We start from the raw sequence: 22,497 nt of genomic DNA on the forward strand, positions 1-22,497 counted from the left end.
CAGGTTGAGTGCTGGACTGCCAGTGTGAGGCTTAATGCACTCAGGTTAATGAGTCTGTGGCAGATTTAACAATATTTGAGATGATACTTGTACAGGTCTTATCCTGAAAGATGTTGCATATCATCATTTCTTACTGAACTTAATGAGATTTGAGGGCACTCATTGATTCACAGAACTGGGGTTCATCCAGCTAAAGAAACAGCACAAAAGCTGTCCCAGAGCGTGGCTGCTTAAAGGGGGCAAGGATGTAGCTTGACTCACTGAACAATGCTGCAGATTACAAAATAACATTTCAGAAGAAGGAATATAACATTTGGTTATCAAATGTTGAATGACACAAAGTAGCATTTCAATTTATTTAAGTAAGTGGCTTAATGTTCTCATTTCAAGGTAGATGAAATACTATGTAGTGATGAAAGAAAACTAAGCCGTACCATAAGCATTTTTAAAAAATCTCTTCCTATTTCATTTCCAAATATCAGGGGAACAATTTAAATGAAGGGTTTAACTATGCATTTATTTTTTTTCAAATAGAAGCCAACTGCCATCAAAACAAATAAACAAAACCCCATAAATATAGGAGACTTGCACAATAAACAAATGCCACCATAATGATTCCTCTTAATTAAGGAATTTGACAATGAATAAAGAAAATAAAAAGTGGCCTGAAGTACAAAGAGCCTGATTCTCCATTCAGATCCCCATGGACAACCCTTGCCAGCCCTCTCTGAAGTCAATGGAGCTGTGGGTCTGCCCCCAGGGACCTGTTTACAGCAATAGGGCCAAAGTCTGTATGTGGAACTGAACTCCCACTTACTTTGGAGTCAGGCGTTTGACTGGGCTTACTATCAAGGCTGCTGCAAGTTGTGAAGTTTGGCTGGAGAGCCGAACCTGCCAAAGCTGGGCGGTGTTCCGAGCTGGGGATCGAGCCCATCTCTATTTCAAACCCCACAGCCAGGGGTGGCTATTGGGCTGTGTGACTGAGCCACCCAAACTAGCGACGCTGGAAGGGTCAGAGGCTCCTTGCGCTGTAGTGGAGACAAGACGCCCTGACTCAGCCAGAGCGAGTGGCGATGAGCCGTTTCCTGCGATCCGCTGTGACCTGGCAACAAACATCCAGCTGATGAAAGCAGGAGCGGCGGGGGCATGGGGAGAGAGGGCAGAACTCGCCCGAATATTCCCTCCCGTGTCTTGGCGGCCTTCGCAAGCGCCAGGGGCTCCCTGGAGGCGTGGAGCCCTTGTCTGGCAGGTTAACATTTGTTTTGCTTGCTCTGAAGCCTTCTCCTCTGCCTGGGGCGGGCCGAGACTGGCGGTGCTCAGCCCCAGCCCGGCAGCGCCGCGCTCTGCTCGCACCTGTTGGCAGTCAAAGGCAGGGAGAGCCAGGCGGCTGCAGCAGCAGCTCCACTTTGCCCCGCTTCCCCGCGCAGCGGCAAGCTCCCCCCACCCCAGCAGCCCCCGGCTGGGCTGGCCACTCCGCCTCCCTGCGCGCCCCTCCTGGCGACGCGAGGGGTAACCTCCCCCGGGCGGGAGCCCTGGGCCGGGCCGGGCGGCCCCGGGCAGCGGATCCAGACAGCGGGTGCGGGGCAGGAGGAGAAGGGGGATCGGGGGGCGAGGGAAGGGCCGAAGGGCTCTGGGAGGTGGACCGCAGGGAGTAGGGGCAGGCTCCTGGGGGAGGGGAGCCGGGCCGGCTTGGTGGGGGCTCCGGGCGGCGGCGCTAGTCCCGGCTCTTTCTTTTAACGCGAACTGCTGTCGCGTCAAACTCAAACCAGGTGCCGGGCTCGTGCTGTGTGCAGCCGCTGGCGGGGGAGAGCCGAGCAGCAGCAGCAGCCGCCGCCGCCGCCTGCCCGGGCTGCGTGCGCTGGGACGGGCACTTTGTTCGCTCTCCCACCCCCTCCCCTGAGGCCGGCCGCCGAGGGGCAGGGCAGGGCAGAGCCACGCGCGGGAGGGGGAGCGGACCCTCGGCGGGGCGAGGGACGCTGCCCGGCTGGCAGCGCGGCTGTCGAGCAGAGGGCGAAGAAGGGGCCTTGCTCCCCGCCCCCTCCCCGCTGTTTTGCTTGTGGAGCTGACAGGTGCTGCTCCGAGTCAGCGGCGACTCCTCTCGTCCCCTCCTCCCTTGGCCCCAGTGTGCGCTGGGCGCCTTCGCCAGCCTTCTTCCTCCCAGCCCCGCGCGGATTGCGGAGCCCTTGCGAAGCTGGGTTGGGTCCAGCCTTTGCTTTGATCCTTTAGCGCCCCCCCCTGCCCCCCACCTGAGACACAGAGAAAGGCGCTAGGACAAAGTTTTGGATGGGATTATGTGGAAACTACCCTGCACTTCTGCGCTGCCAAAGCAGGCTCAGGGCTGCTTTCTCCCCAGCGGCGCAGCCGGCGCCTGGTGGTGGTGAAAGAGACTCGGGACTTGCCGGCGAGCCGAACGTGCCTGGTGTGTGTGATAACTTCCCCCGGTCAGCCAAATGCTCCTCTTCGCCCTACTCCTGCTGACATCTGCCCTGGCCAGCCAGAGACATGGAGCCCAAGCGGAGTCCAATCTGAGCGTCAAGCTGCAGTTCTCCAGCGCCAAGGAGCAGAATGGTAAGGCACGGCCGGTGACCCCCTCCGTGCTAGGGAGGAGAGGTGGGTAGGGAAGGAGGGGTGCATTAACTCTGCAGTTTCGGAGGCCGGGCTGTCACGAACCTGGGACCCTCTCAAGTGAGAGTAACTTCACAATGCACAACACGCCGTGCACTGAAACTCACTGCGGGAGAGGAAAAAAAAAATCTTGCATCGCCCGAGTGAGCCTTTAAGATCGAAGCCCAAATGAATGAGACTTGGCAGGTCTGTCTTCGCTGTGTGTTTGTCACTCCAGGAAACTTGTCAGCCTCGTTAACTGAAGCAGGAGAGGTAAAAGGGCACCCATTTACTAGCTGGAAGATAGCAAAGAAAGAAGCTCACAGCCTGTTTGGAGACTTTATTTTGTGGGTGGTGGTTTAAAATGTTTCTTTCCTTCCTTTTTGTTTTACTAACTACACCTTTGTGCCCTAATCCTTCCTTCTCTGGTGGCGTGTTTTTGTGTCTGTTGGTGAATGAGCATTATTTTGTATGTGTGGAAACCAGCTATTCCTGCATAGGAAATGAGAATTACTTTCAGCTTTCAAGTGTACCTGAAATGTTTAGAAAACTCTCAGATGCAAGTTCCCTTGGGCGGGGATTGCTCAGAGCTGGAGAAAGGCTCCTTTCATACAGCAAGGGCAGCTTCAGGGTGTGTAATTTGCTTAGCCTCTGAACTCCATATGATTTACATTATTCAGATTTTTAAGGGCCTTTTCTCTTGATCTACTATTATGAAGTCATTTTAAAGACTACTTTAAAAACAGAAATATTGTGTGGCACATGAAACCATACTATTTATGCAGAATGTCTACAATTAGACTATTAAACACCCTGTTTTCTAGTGATGTATGCCAATATATAAGGGGAAAAATCTTAGCAGTTTGCCTGTTAGCTGGACTGTTGTTTTTCCTAGACAAACCAACATAAAGGCGCAAGCAAAATACTCTCAAAGTTTTAGTAGGTTATAAATGAAACATAACAGAAATGCAAATTTAAAGACTTGCTCAGTTCAGCAAAAACTGTCAGCTTTGAACTTGGAACTCCCTTGATGTAAGTATTATATACTGCATCTCTTAATACAAAACAAATGAAGAACTAAGTGGCCTGTTCCAGACATTATGTGAATTAATAGAATGTGTAGTGTTATCAATTTTATCAGAAGAAGAGATTAATATTGCTGCTGTTTGCTAATGTGATGACATATGGCACCTGCAGACTGCCAGGGCTACTGATCAAAGAGCAGCACAGGGATCAGTCTCTAATCAGAGCAACTGCAAAGGGCTAGGGGAAAGTGATCAAAAGAGTTAGAAACCCAGCTATACCCTGACAGGAAAATTAATCAAACTAACCTTTGTCCTCAGTACAGGAAAATATCTGTGTTGTGTGAGAATAGAAATACCTCCCATCCTCCCAATTCATCTGACTGATGGAGGTTTTAGGGAGCCAGATAGAGACAAAGTGGAGTCAGGGCAAATGTAATGAAAATATGCTTTACTCTCTTATTTATGTGGTGTATACAAGGAGCATATTGAAGTGTATGAATTACCATTGTTTTCTCAAAGCAGACAGAGTTCAGGGGAGAGACATAACAGGTTGTCAGTCTTCCACAAGAGATTTGTTATGTGACAGTGCAACAGGGTCTTAAATAGGCACTAAGGCCTTATTGCCTAGTTGACCAATAAGAAAGTCTGAAAAGTGAAACTGCTACACAGGAGAGAGGTAGAATTGCTATAAAATAAATATTTATGGATAATATAAATAGTTATATCTGACAGCACAACTTAGACACTGTTCATACACTGGTAATGCAGCTGACTGAGGTCAAGCTTCAGGTAGCTAATGATCCAGTTCGTCACTTCGTAAGGTACAGTAACTACATCAGAGTCTTGTAACAAATACAAACCCAGAAGAAACAGAAAAGAGTTCCAAAAATGTTACTCTTAATATATTAAATATCGTTCATATAATATAGCCATCTGAATTGTTGTTTACCTGTGCTTTCATTTCTAGCTCTTAACTCTTGCACTTAGTCTAATGTAAAAGTTTAGCCAAAACTAAAACCAATACTTAATTGTTTTGACATCCTTTAATTATTTGGGGGATCAGTAATGTTGGTCAAACCAGTTTTGACTTGATTTAATTAGTGATTTTTTTAAACTCCACAACAACCTAAAGATTGTATAGCTTTTAGCTAGAGGCAGGTTAAAACTCCTTGTAGTTGGCTAGGAGATGTTGCTGTTCACATGGCAAAGCTTTATATACAATGTTTTGGTTCAAAGAAAAAGGGGGCAGGGGTGGTGATGGCTGGGAGGGAGAAACACTTTTCTTCCTCAGCTTACAAATAAAAAGTTCTGTCTCCCAATTGCTAAATTGATATCTAGCCAAACAGATGTACTACAGAACAAATTAAAATGGTAATGACTGCATGCTAGAGTAATTATTGGTTCAAACTGCTTTGGGAGTTAGTTAATAACTTTATTGCTTGAATAAAGTTAAGCATGTGTGTAAGTATTTGCAGGATCAGGGCCTTAGTGTCAAGAATCTAGACCATTAACTTGAAGATGTAACTGTACAGTGTGACTCAAGGTGTTTTGTGTTTTTTTGGCCAGGGGATGGGGGAAATGTATGGAATTCTCTTGTTACAGTGCATATTAGGAATTACATTTTAGATACTGATTACCCAGGCTGAACTGTTGTACACAAATTAAAGGTAGAAATTCTTGTGAGAAATAAGTATTTTACCACCATCAGCCAGGAATTCAACATGATAGGTGCTGTGGGGCCAATATAGTTCTACATGAAACCACTTAAAACTACATACTTGCTTTTATCAGCCCTTTGGTATAATCAGTTCAAGTTTCTTGAAGGTTTATTTGTAAATTCTGCTTGGCATTAAGGAATCTTAAATTATTTAATTCTGGAAAATCTTTACTCAGTTGAATTACAAAACTAAAGATTAATAAGTGGTTGTATTTGGAGGTTCAAAGGTGAGTGATCATTTGGTAGGCCTGAGATTGGAGTATGTGATATACTTGGTGGAGGCTGCTATTTATATGGATGAATTGTTTCCACATTTCTGTGTAATTTTGACCAAGAGGGTTCTGCTTGAATGGGTTGGCAAGTTCACAAAGCTTTGTAAGTTTGTATTATAGCTCTCTAAAATACATCCATTGCCATCTTTGTACCCATACCAAAACAGGGGTGAAGAAAAAAAAATTCTGGGATTCAATTACTCTTGAGACGTTCCCAATCTCCCTTGCATAAGATTTGATTCAGGGATGATTTGCATTTTTCTTCCTCCTATTACATCTCATCATCTCTCTTTTCCTGTTACTCCTTTCATCCTGCCAATTCCGAACCAATCCTTTGGTCTTTCATTCCCCCATTCATGGCTCTATAGTTTCAACATTTGATAAGTTGGATGGGTGAAATTCACCACTGGCAGAAGTGAGGGCAACTCATTTACCACAAAGGAGATTTGTCTATTGATCTATCAGCAAATTTGGCCACAATATAGAAGTGAAAGGAGAATGTAGGTCCCTTAGCCATATTCTTGGCTGTTGTGGGGCAAGATAAGTTTTGTAAAGCAATTCCATAAAACTATAGAAATCGGGGCATAGGTACAAGAATATTACATAATACTTGTATAAGATGACAGGAAATCCTATTATCAGATGCCATGTATAACAAAATAGTTTATCTGTAATCTGCATTTAAAAAATGATACACTACCGTAGAACTTCAGGAGACCAAAGGCTTGAGATCGATCAACACACAACCAAAATCAACTGGTTAGAAATATTAATTCACATGGAATCAAGTTTTGAGCATGAATAGCAACAATCACAGAAAGCACACGAGTGTATGTGCTGGTTTTCTACAAATGACTGTCTCATCAAGGCACCTCTGCTTATGATTTAGTGTTCTAGTTCCTGCAACAATTTGTTAAAAGATGATAAAAAGTGTAGTCTATAAAAAAAATTCTGAAGTGGAGAGTGACACCACTCTTAGTAGAGATGCCTGAATTATTTACAACAAATCTGAAGTTCACTGGAGGATGATACACTCAAACCTCCAGCCTGTGGCCTGCAAAAAGCTCCATGAACGTGGTTGGAGTTTTAATGTACAGCTGAAGAGCCAGTGTTCATTGAATCTCGTACCCATGGTTGGCCTCTCACAATAAGCCATGGGGTTACCCACTTCTTACATTACATATCTTCAAAGAGATTGAGGCTCTGTAGGGGAAGGTAACTGATTATGGTATGGTCAGGGGCTGATGCTGGATTTTTCTTGAAGGATTGAGTTCACTTAACTCAAAACTCTAAGCGGTCCTATAGAAGCCTGTGCATTATATATATCCCCAATCCAAATCTTACAAGACTCAGAAAGTAATGATTTCAGGGATAAACTTAATTTAAATTGAATATTTAGATAAGAAAACTACTGAGAATAAAGCAATGCATTTCAAAACAGTCAGATCTAAATGTTCTGCTACCAGCTATAACTGGTCTGATAACTACCAAGAAAATCTGCTCACTAATGCTGGGTGGTGCAGTTTTGTGCAGTCTTCTTCATTGGCAAAGAGATGTCACATGTTCAGAACTGTATTTATCTAAAAGGAAAATTAGATCTGAAAAACTTCTATAGTTTAATCTGTTTGTTCAAAATGTGGTTTGGTGTGAAACTTTAAAACCCTTTAATGGAAAGAGTTAAGAGTTGTACAACACCCTTTTTAAAGTTTTAAACAAGGGATTGTGGCAAATTGGAAAAGTTTTAACAAATCTTCAAATGCGTAATGAGTGTAGTAAATAACTATGCAAGAACATTTTAAAACTCATCATTTGCTTTAGTTTACTGCTAACATTAATACCACTATTTACAGTACTACTTGTAACCTCTCTTTATTTCAGCTACTCGTCTCTGTTATGTAAAGTTTGGTTTAGTAGTGTGGAAAGTTCCCTACATGTTCCCATTTCTTTGCACTCCTGCCTTTTTTCTACATTTGTTATGTATCTAAAATTGAATGCAGTTTGCTTAAAATCTGATTCCTTGCAGTTATTGTTTTCTAATAGATTTACAGACCTTGAATCACAAATTTAGTGTTTAAACTGTGTTGGGTTTTTTTTTTTTTTTTTTTGCACTTCATACAGTACTTTCATATCAGAGAGAGAAACGGAATGTATACCTTAAGCCCATGAGAGCCATTCTAGTGAACGTTTCATGTTGAACTCTGTAGATAAAGTCATTTACATGGTTAGGATTTAATCCTAACTTTTTGGTTCTAATTATTATTCCAGCTGACATGTAGTAGCAGAGTTGTGCTTTCCTGCCTGCAGCAGTGGTATTGCATTATAGCAGTGTTTTTCATGTAGTCATTAGACCTGTCTGGCAATTCATAACTGTTGCAGTCTGCTTTCCTTTTCACAAGGTTAGCTTATTTGAGTGGAATTTAGGCTGTTACAAAAAACCGTAAAGAGGTGGAGTATGTAAAAAAGAGCTATTTTCACCTCAGTCGCAAAATGGATGTCATGCAAAGTGAACCTCATGGAGAGTGAGCTCTCTGGAGGATGTCCCAGTAGACAAATAACTTTCAGCAGAGTACATAGCTTTGTAAAGCAATTGTACTACAGAACAATAACAGAAGTAGCATTCCCATATGTGAACGTTTAATAAGCACTTAAATAAATGTATATGTACCTGATTAATAAATTAATTGCACACTGTGGCTTACTCAGACCTGTTATTCCTTGTTTGGAAGACTTGTACAACTTTTATTTGAATTTGAAATACTTGGGAACACCACATAGATGAAACCTCATAATGTTTTATCAGCACAAAGCTGCAGTATAATTTTCACATTCTTGAGAGACTTATGGGATACTATTTTAAGTTTTCAGGGTCCAGAAGATTTATGCATTCTTCTTGATCCACATTTGTATCAGCTGCAGTATGCACCTGCCTTTTGATCCCTTTGCAGAGACAGCATATTGCCAATATTACACTGGGTTTATATACAGTTAACATGTTGTGGGAGCATGTGATTATCTGGTTTTAAATCCTGTTGTATTAATGGGTCCTCTGATGTAATTACAAATAACAGATAAATAATGTTATAAAAACAGCTAATCTCTGTAAGTTGGTGGGATGGTTGAGTAGAAACAAAACATAACAAGTATTCTGGGGAAAATCTTTATGAACAGAAAGCAAGCTAGGTAATATAAGCAAAAGGAAATATCAGTTAAAAACTTCCTCACGCTCTGGATCAACCCAGTCCTTAGAAACAGGTTAGTGAGTGCTGTTGAGGGGTACGTCTACACTAAAGGATTATTCCGATTTTACATAAACCGGTTTTGTAAAGCAGATTGTATAAAGTCGAGTGCACGCGGCCACACAAAGCACAATAATTCGGTGGTGTGCGTCCATGTACCGAGGCTAGCGTCGATTTCTGGAGCGTTGCACTGTGGGTAGCTGTCCCGTAGCTATCCCATAGTTCCCGCAGTCTCCCCCACTCATTGGAATTCTGGGTTGAGATCCCAATGCATGATGGTGCAAAAACAGTGTTGCAGGTAATTCTAGGTAAATGTCGTCACTCATTCCTTCCTCCGTGAAAGCAACGGCAGACAATCATTTCGCGCTCTTTTCCTCTGGATTGCCCTGGCAGACGCCGTAGCATGGCAACCATGGAGCCCGTTTTGCCTTTTGTCACTGTCACTGTATGTGTACTGGATGCCGCTGACAGAGGCGGTACTGCAGCGCTACACAGCAGTATTCATTTGCCTTTGCAAGGTAGCAGAGATGGTTACCAGTCATTCTGTACCGTCTGCCATGCCATTGTAAATTGGCAATGAGAGGACGGTTATGAGTCGTTCTGTACCGTCTGCTGCTGTCATGGGTGCTCCTGGCTGACCTTCGCTGAGGTCGGCCGAGGGCGCAAAGACAAAAATGGGAATGACCCCCTGGGTCGTTCCCTCCTATATGTTGTATCTAAAAATAGTCAGTCCTGCCTAGAATATGGGGCAAGTGTACTAGAGAACCAGTGTACCAGAGAGCACAGCTGCTCCATGTCAGATCCCACAGAAATGATGAGCTGCATGCCATTCATGGGGGGTGCCGCTGCAACAATCCCACCTGTTGCTTCCCTCCTCCCCCAACCCTTCTGGGCTGCCGTTGCAGGGTCCCCCCATGTGTGTGATGAAGTAATAAAGAATGCAGGAATAAGAAACACTGACTTTTTAGTGAGAGAAAATGAAGGGGAGGCAGCCTCCAGCTGCTATGATAATCCAGACAGGGCATTAAACGGTGGGGGGGAGAGGAGCCCAGCATCCTGCTGCTATGATAGTCCAGGCAGTACAGAATCTTTTCTTTAGATGTGAAAGGAGGGGAGCTGATGGAGTTCAGCCCCCAGTTGCTATGATGAGGACGGTTACCAGCCATTCTGTACCATCTGCCGGGAATAACCGGGAGTCATTCCTATTTTTACCCAGGCGCCCCCAGTCGAGCTCACCTGAGGCCAGCCAGGAGCACTCACGGGATAATGATGAGGACGGCTACCAGTCCTACTGCACTGTACCGTCTGCCACCGGGGAAGGGAGAGAAGAGGATGCTGCTGTTCAGTGCCACAGCACCGCGTCTACCAGCAGCATGCAGTAGACATATGGTGACATTGGAAAAAGTCAAGAAATGATTTTTTTCCCTTTTCTTTCATGGTGAGGGGGAGTAAATTGATGAGATATACCCTGAACCACCCCGGACAATGTGTTTGATCCTACAGGCATTGGGAGCTCAGCCAAGAATGCAAATACTTTTTCGAGACTGCAGGGACTGTGGGATAGCTGGAGTCCTCAGTCCCCCCTCCCTTCCTCCATGACCGTCCATTTGATTCTTTGGCTTTCCGTTACGCTTGTCACACAGCACTGTGCTGTGGATTCTGTATCATAGCCTGGAAATTTTTTTCAAATGCTTTGGCATTTCATCTTCTGTAACGGAGCTCTGATAGAACAGATTTGTCTCCCCATACAGTGATTAGATCCAGTATCTCCCGTACGGTGCATGCTGGAGCTCTTTTTGGATTTGGGACTGCTTCGCCACCCGTGCTGATCAGAACTCCACGCTGGGCAAACAGGAAATGAAATTCAAAAGTTCGCAGGGCTTTTCGTGTCTACCTGGCCAGTGCATCCGAGTTCAGATTGCTTTCCAGAGCAGTCACAGTGGTGCACTGTGGGATACTGCCCGGAGGCCAGTACCGTCAATTTGCGGCCACACTAACCCTGATCCGATATGGTAATACCGATTTCAGCGCTACTCCTCTCATCGGGGAGGATTGCAGAAACGGGTTTAAAGAGCCCTTTATAGAGATATAAAGGGCCTCGTTGTGTGGACGGATGCAGCGTTAAATCGGTTTAACGCTGCTAAAATCGGTATAAACGCATAGTGTAGACCAGGCCTTGCTCAGAGTTTCTCCTCCTGGGCTGGCAGCTTAATTCTCCACTCTATTGCAAATAGTCAAATGAATGCTAAGTGGTGTAAAATATTGCATTCTGATTTGGCATTTTACATTCCCATTGAACAGGTGTAAACAACTGTGCAAGTCAGTGGAGTATTGGACCTTCAGTCTGAGGGCATGTCTTCAGTGCAGAGTTTACTCAGTTTTTGCCCAGTGGGTTTTTTAACTCAAGTTGGCCCACGGTGGGGTATAAGTTACACTTGAGATAGCAGAAACTCATTAGCTGCTAATTCAATCCATATGTGCAGCTTGAGTGTTATTTGCCAGTGTGGCTGCTCTTACTTGAACTAGGCTAACTGCAGAGGAGTTAACTCTGCAGTGAAGACATAGTCTCTTAGTTCATCCATTTTATAGTTTTTCCACTTATGTGGGTATTCATGGGAGGGTAAAAGAATTTGAGTAAACCCTGCACCTTGTCACATTTCAACTCTGATAGAAATAAGGCAGTGTTCAAAAGTTATTTTGCATACAGTCAGACTCTTTCTTTGTACTTATGGTGGAAGAGATGCAAAGGAAGAATCCTTAAACATTTTTTCTATGGAAATTTGGCTCTTAATTAATTTTTGTGAATGAAGTGTAAACATTTACTGAAAATATGATTAAAAGGAAGAAGAGATTTTTCAAGTCTTCTCCTGTTTCCTGTGCAAAACCCCTCATATACTTCCACCCTTGAAATTCTTCCTGGATTTTTATTAATATGTATTTGTGGACCTATCACCAGAGTAGAAGTAGAGAGGGCAATCGGTTAAAAAGTGGAAAGGCACCAGATCTGGATAACATTCCAATGGAGGTTTTTAAGGTGGACTCAAAGAATACAGTAGACAGTTTGACAGACCTTACAAAACGTGTGGGAAGAAGAAAAAACCCCAAAACAAATGAGTGGGAAAAGGATCATATAGTGAAGCTGTCAAAGGAAAAAGACTTCAGCCAGTGTAAAACATGAGGGGCATTCAATTGCTGTCTCTCCCAAGTAAGATAGGTACATAGATTTTTTCAGACAGAATAAAGAAAGCAATAGAATAAAGGTTATGATGAGAACAGGCAGGGGTCAGACTGAGTAGTAATGATAATCCTGTCATTTTATATGAATTTTATAGATTTCCAAAAAAGTCTTTGATATAATGGAAAGGACAGTTTTATGGAAGTTGCTACATCACTATAGAATCCCTCAGAAATTTGTGAACAGCATTCAGAGCTTCCATGACAATATGAAATGGGAAGTTATACATAATAACGAGCTGACTAAACCATTCGAGTTTACTACAGGGGTCAGACAAAGATGTCTGATGTCACCCATGATCTTATTGGGTGTGGAATGGGTAACGAGAGAGACCATAGAATAGCCATGAGGCATACAATGGACTTTCACAGGGAAGTTAGAGGACCTTGACTTTGCAGATGACATCAACTTGCTATCCCACACCCACAGAGACATATCTCCAGGCCTACATACAATTAAAGAAAACTAAAAGCATGAGAATCCACACACAACAGAAATACTTATACTACTTTCTGGGACTGATGTAGAAGATATATATTTTATATATCTTGTCAGCATTGTAAACGAAGACATTAAAGCCAGAATAGCAAAGGCTAAATGGGCTTTTGTTACCTTAAAGCCGATCTGGAGAAATAGAAATCTTGCTCTCCAAGATAAACTTGAAATATTCAACACCATTGTAAAATTGGTCTTCCTGTCTGGTGACTTGGAGACTTAAGAAGTTATTATCTAAGCTCCACGTTTTCATAAACAGCTGTCTTAGACAAATCCTCAATATCAGATGGCCAGAAAAAAATCACCAGTGAAGAGGTCTGGTGGAGGATGAAACAGAAACCAACAGGAGAGGAAATTATGGGATAAAAATGGAGATGGCTAGGACATACATGGAGAAAAGTAACATAAGAAGACAGGCATTGGACAAGAAACCCCAGGGCAAGAGGTGATGAAGTAGACAAAGGAGAATATGGAAATGCACAATAGAAGCAGAATTGTAAGCTATCAGAATGACTTGGTAAGAAGCTAAGACCACAGCAGAAGACAGGCAAAGCTGGAAGGCAGTGGTGAAGGCCTAATGTTCCTCATGGACTAGAGAGGCATAAGAGAGAAGAGATGATTACTTGTTTTAAAGTAGTGCTTAGGGTGTCAGAAGGCCTAGGGCTTCATTATGCCTGGTTTTTTACAAACACACAGTGGGAAATTTTCCCTGTCCCAAAGATCTTACAATCTAAATAGACAACACAGATGGGGAAGTGACAGAAAATTTATTTCCTTGCAGTTGCACAGCAGGTCAATGGCATAGCTGGGAATACAGCCTAGTATCCTGACTCACAGTTCAGCGCTGTCTGCTAGATCATATTTCTCCCAGTGTAGCTATCGTTATGCATTTCCTATTATCAGTTTCAAAATGTTAAAAAGGAGAGTGCAGGTTAGGGTTGCCAGGTGTCCAGTTTTTGACTGGATGAAAAGGGCTGCCTGGTTGAAAAGACATCCTGGTGGCTCCAGTCAGCACTGCTGATTGGACCGTTAAAAGTTCGGTCGATGGCACAGCGAGACAGAAGCATGCTCCCTCTCTGTTGTGGCTCCATGTGGCTCCTGGAAGCAGTGGTATGTCTCCCCTCTGGCTCCTACGTGTAGGGGCAGCCAGGGGGTCTGCACGCTGCCCACACTCCAAGTGCCAGCTCTGCAGCTCCCGTTGGCTGGGAACCACGGCCAATGGGAGATGCAAAGGCGGCACCTGCAGAGAGGGCAGCATGCAGAACCACATGGCCGTGCCTCTATGTAGGAGCCGGAGAGGGGACATGCTGCTGTTTCTGGGAGCCGCCTGAGGTAAGTCTTGCCTATAGCCTGCACCCGTCACCCCCTTCTGTGCCCAACTCCCTGCTCTAGTCCGGAGCCCCTTCCCTCACTCTGATCCCCTCGGCCCTAGGCTGGAGCCCCCTCCTGCACCCTTAATCCCTCATTCCTGGCTTCACACCGGAGCCTGCACTCACAGCCAGAACCCTCACCCCCTCTGTACTGCTACCCCCTGCCCTAGCCTGGACCTCTCTCCCTCACCCTGAACCTCTCATTTCTGACTCCACCCTGGAACCTGCACCCCCAGCCCAGAGCCTGTATCTCCTCCTACACCTCAACCCTTGCCTCAGCCTGGAGGCCTCTCCTGCACCCCAAACCCCCCATTCCATGTCCCATGAGGAGATATGAATGCTCTCAATAAATGCATTAGGGGGTAGATAACACTGAGGATGAAGAGCTAAAGAATAAGGATGGCACAGGAACAAATGGATATAAACTAGCCAGGAACAAAGTCAGGTGGAAATTTAGAAGGTTTCTACCTATCAGAGGGGTGGGTTTCTGGATGTGTCTTAATAGGAGATGTGGGAGCAAATAACTAAAATAGTTTTAAGAGAAACGGACAAATCTAGGAGTGTGATTATATGACGGGGTTGCTTGTGATGGTAGGGGGAAGGGCTCAGAAGCCCTGTAACTCATTTCCAGTTTATATCATATGTCCCTAAAAGCTTCATAGCTGGCCACTTGCAGGGGAGAAGAGGGATTTCTTCTTCCCCCAATATATTCTAAGGTTTTCTGTTTGTTTGACCCCACCCCAAAGTATCAGAGAGCCATGGCTGGAGATGAGATACTAGACAGGGTGGGGCCAGGATTCTGAGGTGGCACCGACCAGTCTCTCTCTCTCTCAGGTGTTAGACTGGCTGGCTTTTGCTCACATACTCAAGGTCTAACTGATCCCCATATCTGGGGACCAGGGGGGAATTTCCCCGCTGGTCATATTGGCAGTGATCTTGGGGCTTTTTTGCCTTCCTGTGCTCCATGTGGGTACAGGTCACTTGACAGGATTATCTGGAAATCTCTCTCAGTCATTTCCAAGGAATTGCAGGGGCCTCAAGCACTGGTGTACCTTGGTCCCTCCTACTCTCAACTTGTGCCACAAAATATCTTTGTCTCATGCAGGTTATAATACTTTGGTTTCATTTCAGTTGTTGGGTGGTGGTGTTGGCCTGTGGTATACAGGACATCCGACTAGATAATCTATTGGTCTCTTCTATCTTTAAACTCTGACTCTAAAATATGCTTGTTTGCCTACTGACAGAGACAACTTGACTGAAAAGACTCTGGGTTATTGTAATTTTAAATAAGTGCCTACTTGGTGGTTTATAAAGTTAATAAAATAGATTTCTTATTACTATTTTCTAAATACCCAGGATGAGTTAGAGGCCAATGAGACCCCAAGACTCCTACTATGGCAATCACAGTGTAAATTTCCTCACCTTAGATATTAGTCAATGTCTTGTCTAGCTCTTCCAAAGTATTTTCTTCTTCCTACCATCATGTTGGACAATCTTGTTGGGGCTCAGTTTAAACTGCTTGTTTTTCATCATTGTCCTTTTCTCTTGAAAACATTGTGGCATCAAATGCAATGCAATTGTGCCCCATGAGGGGAAAATAAAGTTAGTTATCACCATTATGATGACAATGAAGCCTGTGGCATCTCACAAGAGGTCTAATATAAATATGGAAAAGGAAAATGGATAGTATTGATCTGTGGAACATTCTGTATGTGAGGACTCTTGGGGATGAGGAAATTGTCCATTTCCAAGCCCTGTTAGAGAGGAATGATTGAAGCCATTATAGTGCTGCACCATACAGCTAGGTCTTGTAATCTAGTCAGCAACATTTTGTAATCAGCTGTATTGAAAACTGCAGTGAGACTGAATAGCCATGTTCCAATCGGAAACTCGATTATGGAGGGTGTTTGTATACTCTCAGATTTTCAATACTCATCATCTTGATTAATTTGTCAAGGAAGTGAAGGTTGGAAACAGGACCACCAGAATCTGGAGTGCTTGTCAGTATTACGTGTTGATGAACAAGGTGGACCATGGCATTCTTCAGGGATGTTGGAAGGTTATCTTCTTTGAAGGCAATATTGATAATTTCAGTTAAACCCAGCAACTTTTCATTTGCTATCATTAGCCAAGAGACAGGCAAATATCTTCTTCATAAGGCAAGGGCTGCAGAGTTTCTTGGTATAAAAAAAAAATCTATTTTTAACCCATATGGCTCACAGAATATTGGTCTTGATATCTGTCATTGATCCAGAATTACATATTTCTCAGTTTCAGGTTAGTGCCCTTTCAGGGGACCATTATGGGCCACAAGGAGGAGGAAAAATATCAGAGCTGAAATATAAATAGGTTTGGAATTCTTAGAATTTTATTTGTGATTATTGTTTTACACACACACACACACACACACACACACACACACACACACACACACACACACACACACACACACACACACACACACACACACACACACACACACCATGAAAAAATATTTCCATCAATAATCACTGAAGTTTACACACAGGCAAAGAAAGAAAAATGTTGCTTAAGAACTTGTTATAGATTGACTTAAAAGATATTCACTTTTTCTATTCTGACGTGATCTTGACAATGTGTTTGAACCGTTGTAAAATTTTAATTTTTTGAATCTCAATTTACTGTCATTAAATTGTCTGACTCCACTATTGTCTGACATCACCCAATTTTCCACAACTGTGAAACCTGCAAATGATAAAAAACATTTTAAAAAATGCATATCTGCTGAAATTATGGGGGGAAAAATTGAATTCTGCCAAGCCAAAATATTTATTGTCCTCTCAGAGATGGATTAGTGAAGGGGCAGGCAAACTACAGCCCGCAGGCTGAATCTGGCCTGCGAGCCATTTTAAGCCAGCCCACGAGCTGCATCACACGGCTCGGCCCCACTCCTGCACTCCAGCCGGGTGCTGGGTCGGGGCCGCATCACAACTTCCAGCCCCACTCCAGTGTTCCGGCTGGTGCTCTGGGTTGGGGCCACACTAGTAGTACACAGCACTATCCTGCACATAACATGGAGTTTAGACAGAACTTCCGTTTTTTTCAAAGGAAAAAAATGAGTAATTGAGAGGTCTAGAGACATTCCAATAATTCTTTGCAAGTAATAATGTTTATTACAAACAAATGTAGCATAGATGTTTCTGAAGTTGCACAAGAAACTGATAAGTAGCAACATGAGATATTCAAACATTTAAAGAAAGCAGTTGAAATACTAAGAGGATACTTACAGTACTATCCTTTTAGAATATCATGTGTTAAATTAAATAAACAGTTGCATTTATATGAACACTCCTGAGAGCCAAAATAGTTATTTTGTGATTCGTCCAAGCACATCAGAGTTCAGAAGGAAAACTGCAGTTTAATTTTTTCCCTTCTAGAACAGTACATGATGCTACCATAACTCTATAAAATAATTGCCTCTATCATGAAGGAAATGTTCCTCACTTCCCCAGAAAACATTTGTCTCTTCTCCCAGAAGAGAACAAAAATAAAATAGAGAACATTAACAAAAAATTAGTATTATGATAAAGGAAACTGAAATATTAAAAGTGAATTTTAATTTGTCACCCATAATGAAACTTTGAGGAAAAAATAATAATTAGATCAGAGTTGTCACAACTCTCCTAACTCAGATCTGAACCTTAGAGTTCAGAACATGAGAAGCTAGCATGAAACCTCCAAACTTAATTACCAGCTTGGATCTGATATCGCTGCCACCAGCCAGAATTCCAGTGTCTGGCTCACTCTGGTCTCCCCAAAAACCTTCCCTGGGGAACCCCAAGACTCAGATTCCTTGAGTCTCACAACAAAGGGGAATAAACCATTTCCCTTCTCCCTCTTCCCCTCCAGGTGTTCCCTCCCTGGGTTCCTGGAGAGAGATACAGATTCAAACTCTGTGAATCTAAACAAAGAGATTCCTCCCTCTTTACCTCCTCCCAGATTTCCCCGCCCTGGGTACTCTAGGAGATTCCCTGCTTCAAGTCCTTGAAACACAAGTACCGAGAGATCAAATCTCTCTTCCCCCTCACCCAGAGGGTATGCAAAGTCAGGCTTAGTAAATCTAACACAAAGAGATTTTCCCTTCCCCCCTGTCTTCTTCCTCCCACCAATTCCCTGGTGAGCTGCAGACTCAATCCCCTTGAGCCCCCACTAAAAAAAAAAAATCCACAGGTCTTAAAAAGAAAGCTTTATATAAAAAGAAAGAAAAAGACATAAAATGGTCTCTGTATCAAGGTGACAATATATAATGGGTCAATTGCTTAAAAGAAAAAATGGATAAACAGCATTATACAAAGAGAATACAATTTAACACATTCCAGCAACTACACACATGTAAATACAAAAAAACCAATATAAACCTATTGTCTTACTATCCTTGTACCTACAACTTGGAAACAGAAGATTAGAAAGCCTGGAGATAGAAAGATCACTCTCAGAGCCGAGGGCGTCACTGAACCAAGACAAAAGAACAACGAATTCACACCTAAAACTTCCCTCCGCCCAGATTTGAAAAAGTCTTGTTTCCTGATTGGTCCTCTGGTCAGGTGTTTGGTTCCCTTTGTTAACCCTTTACAGGTAAAAGAACATTAACCCTTAGCTATCTGTTTATGACAAGAGTCTTATTACAAGGATGAAATTTAGTCAAGATGCCTGTAAAACATAATCCACGCCCTTGAATTTGGACTGCAAACTCATCACTTAAACATCTAGTAAACGACCCAATTTGTTGACATGGCCCTCTAGCTTTTTATGGCCTTTCCATAAAGAAGTAATTACATCCATTCCTTTATTTTATTTTAGAGTGTTTGAATGAGCCCCAGAACCACAAGCTAGTTAAGGCAAGCCCTCCTCAAATGGAAGTGGCCTCCTATAATTCACCACTACCGGTGAAATATTCAGACCAATGTTTGTAGATTGGAAAACCATACATTAACACACACCCCAAAAGAATTTCCTGTGCCTTGTGTCTTTCTAAATGCTTGGCTGTTGTATAAAATGAGGGCTGCTTTCCATTCAAGTAACAGAGAGAGACACCTCCAGAAAGACTTGCATCTCTCAGTACCTTGAGAAAAATGTAAATTATTCAGTGCGGTGGGGGGCAGGGGAATCAGAAATTCAACTCTAATCAGTTGTTTTATTTTGGGAACATTTTAAAACACATAGCTGGACAACTGAATACTAACTGAACTTCCTGTCAAAGACCATTAAGGTGACGAGTATTTTTCCAGCTGCAGCAGTATTATCTGTTACTTTATGTCTGTCCCTCTTCTAGCAAACCCATTTTTCTTATTGCCTTTGTTTTGAAAAACAGTAGCAGAGAGAATAGCAGCACTGGATCAATCCAAGCAGATGTTATGCAAGCTTCTCCAAAAAAATCTCTGTTAGTGGAAATCACGACTCACATATAACACTGCCTAGTATTTTACATCTGGGCTTTCTTTTCCTCAGTAGAAACATACAATTTTGCTGATATGTACCAAACTGAATAATGGTTTGAAGATGTGGAATATTGGGAACTACATTAAGGACATCATTCATAACTTTTATATCCTAAAGCTGTTTTGAAGCAGTTATCAGATTACACAGCTAATGCATTAACTAAATCCACCACCTAGCCTCCCGCCTATCTTCCTTTTTATGTCCTTTATCAATTCATATCAAGACAATGTGGTAAGAACAAAGTAAAAGAATGTTAACACAGTTTTTGATAAACATGAGCAGCTATTGATCTTTTTTCAAATAAGTGTTATTTTACAGTAACTTACTGATTTCAGTGATTTTTTTAAAGCAGGTCATCTCATACTTGCTCTTGATAACTTAATGTTTCAAAAATACAGAGTAAGGACGATAATAATGGAGTTTAACACTGTCTTCTAAATCATTATAGATGATTTTAGAATGTTGATAAAAGTTTTGAAGCCCACCCATACTAGGGTTGCCAACTTTCAACTTCCATGTACAAAGCAGCCCTTTGGTGCAGGGCAGCATGGCCTAGTGGCCAGAGTCTATCAAGCCACCCTTCGGTGCAGGGCAGCCTGGCCTAGTGGCCAGAGTTCATAAAGTAGCCCTTTGATGCAGGGCAGTGTGGCCTAGCAGCCAGAGGTCTATAAAGTTGGGGCACCCACTAAGGGGTATGTTGATCCCAGTAAGGGGGCCCAGGCCCACCCAACTCCACTGGGCCCCGACCCAGGGCCCTAAAGGTGGCATACCAGCTTACCGCTGATTAAGCAGGGGGTCCTACCGAAATATGGAGTGGTACCTCATGCCCAGGAAACCATCACCCTCCCTGGGTCACTTCCTACCAGAGTCTGTGCTGGTGTTTCCCTTATGGTGTCGGGTTTTCTGTGTTCAGCGGGGCCAGCCATCTCCAGGGGCTCCTCCAATTGCTGGAAAAGCAGCAAAGAATCCTGTGGCACCTGATAGACTAACAGACGTTTTGGAGCATGAGCTTTCGTGGGTGAATACCCACTTCCTCAGATGCATGTAATGGAAATATCCAGGGGCAGGTATATATATGTGTGCTAGCAAGCAAGCTAGAGATAACGAGGTCAGTTCAATCAGGGGGGATGAGGCCCTGATTGAACTGACCTCGTTATCTCTAGCTTGCTTGCTAGCACACATATATATACCTGCCCCTGGATATTTCCATTACATGCATCTGAGGAAGTGGGTATTCACCCACGAAAGCTCATGCTCCAAAACGTCTGTTAGTCTATAAGGTGCCACAGGATTCTTTGCTGCTTTTACAGATCCAGACTAACACGGCTACCCTCTGATACTTGACTCCAATTGCTGGAGTGCGGGCAGGCCGCAAAAGGCTTTGATTCCCAGTGCAGTCAATAGCTGTGGCTAGCCCTCTGCAGGAGCTTCCCAGGTGGGTCATTCCCCTGAAGCCTCTAGCCCAGAATGAGCAGGGCTTCCTCCCTTTATACTACTATAGCACTTGGCGCATGACCAGTCTCACCAGGAAGGCAGGACTTCCGCTGTCCATAATATGGGCTTAACCCTGTTGGGGCTAATGTGGGTTAAGCAGACCCTGTCACAGGCCCATACCTAGATTATCTTTAATCTCCTTCCCATCCACACTATGCAGCAACCTATCCTCATCCTTCTTCATTCTCTTTTTATTTATAGAACTAAATAACCTCTTGGTATTTATTTAGGTAGTTATTCATCCAGCTGGATCTGGAGTCTTTCCCTACAAGTTTTTTCCCTTGCTTGAGGGATGCAGATTTCAGATAATTTTTATATAGTTGGTATGAAGGCATTTCAGTCCTTCTGTTGGAAAATACTATTGTTGGTGTGTGTGTTTAATTTATTTTTCATATAGAATATAATGTGTTTATTTCTGTTCTACTACTTATACATAAACTAATGTTGTTTCCTCATGTTCTTATACTAAAATTTAGGGTTAATTTATTTTTTCATTGAAAGGATAGTGTACCATTTGGGACTCAGTCCTATTCCTATTTGCTAGATCATTTCTCCCAACCTGTTTATGGATACACATTAGTTAATTTTCTAGGATACTCAGGGATATACCATGGTATGTATAAAATTGAGTGTGTCTTTAGTGTAAACAAACTATCATGCCTGGAATGATTAGGAACACATTGATTTTTTTATTTTGTCATCTCTTCCACCTCTGGAAAATACCTGTGGAATATGTTGAAAATGAATGGATTTGTAAACAAATCAAAACATCCTCCATATTTGTATGGCACGTAGCACAATTCCTGATCCTCATGGGGGACCTGGGGCACTACCACAATCGAAATAACGCTGCACTTCAGAGAAGAGGTTATCTGTTGTATGTGTAGCCAGTATTCCTAATAACACTAATTACTTTTCACCTGCAATTACCAGCATGTTAATTGCTTGGAAAACTCAAATTCTGCAATAAATATATTTCTTAAAAGTACACTTCTCTATTTTTTCCTGGTAATTTATGCTTGGCATTCTCTTGCCTTTACTATAGCCAGTGGGAGTTTTGCTATTGATTTTAAATGACAGCAGCATCAGATTCACTACTGAGTATACTGTATGTCAGTGTACCAGCATGTAGCTTTCTTTAAAAAGCTCATAGACAACAAACCAGCAAAGCCATAGTAGCTCTAGTTCATAGCTACACTTTACAAACATAAATATCTATGTATTGCAATTTTTATGTGAGTTTGCAAGGTACAATGATCTATTTGAATCACATGGAAGAGAGAGTTGTTTACTATGGGAACTGTAAACACTTATGATCATGAATGACTTTAATCATCAGGTGAGGAGTCCCACTGAAGTTAATGAAGTAAATGGGATAACTCACTTTTGAAAATTATTTTGATATATGTTGGTGGAAAAAAAATAATTCTTGTCCCTAATTTGCAAGGTGGCTGAGTGAAACTGGATGCGTTATGAGATAGAGAAAATGGTATGTGTTGAAAGTGAGATCAAATGTGAAGTGGAGGTCAGGGTGTTGAAGGAGAAAAGGATTCTAGTGTTATCAGTAAACC

The 22,497-nt window shown here is 42.8% G+C and overlaps 1 protein-coding gene across 2 annotated transcripts in view; it reads left to right on the forward strand.

Annotated features, from left to right (window-relative positions):
• The first annotated feature begins 828 nt into the window (after positions 1-828).
• Positions 829-22,497, forward strand: part of PDGFC (platelet derived growth factor C) — a 224,861-nt gene continuing 203,192 nt past the window's right edge. The window contains exons 1-2 of one of the 2 annotated variants that reach the window (XM_030564841.1): positions 829-1,249; positions 2,354-2,568. In XM_030564841.1, coding sequence (XP_030420701.1) covers positions 2,451-2,568 — 118 coding nt within the window. In that variant the 5' untranslated portion in view covers positions 829-1,249; positions 2,354-2,450. Of the gene's footprint in view, positions 1,250-1,690; positions 2,569-22,497 lie in introns of those variants that run through there. The other variant, XM_030564840.1, reaches the window with a different exon arrangement.

Source organism: Gopherus evgoodei, chromosome 5 (genome assembly GCF_007399415.2).
Source record: "Gopherus evgoodei ecotype Sinaloan lineage chromosome 5, rGopEvg1_v1.p, whole genome shotgun sequence".
In the NCBI taxonomy this organism is placed as follows: Eukaryota; Metazoa; Chordata; order Testudines; family Testudinidae; genus Gopherus; species Gopherus evgoodei.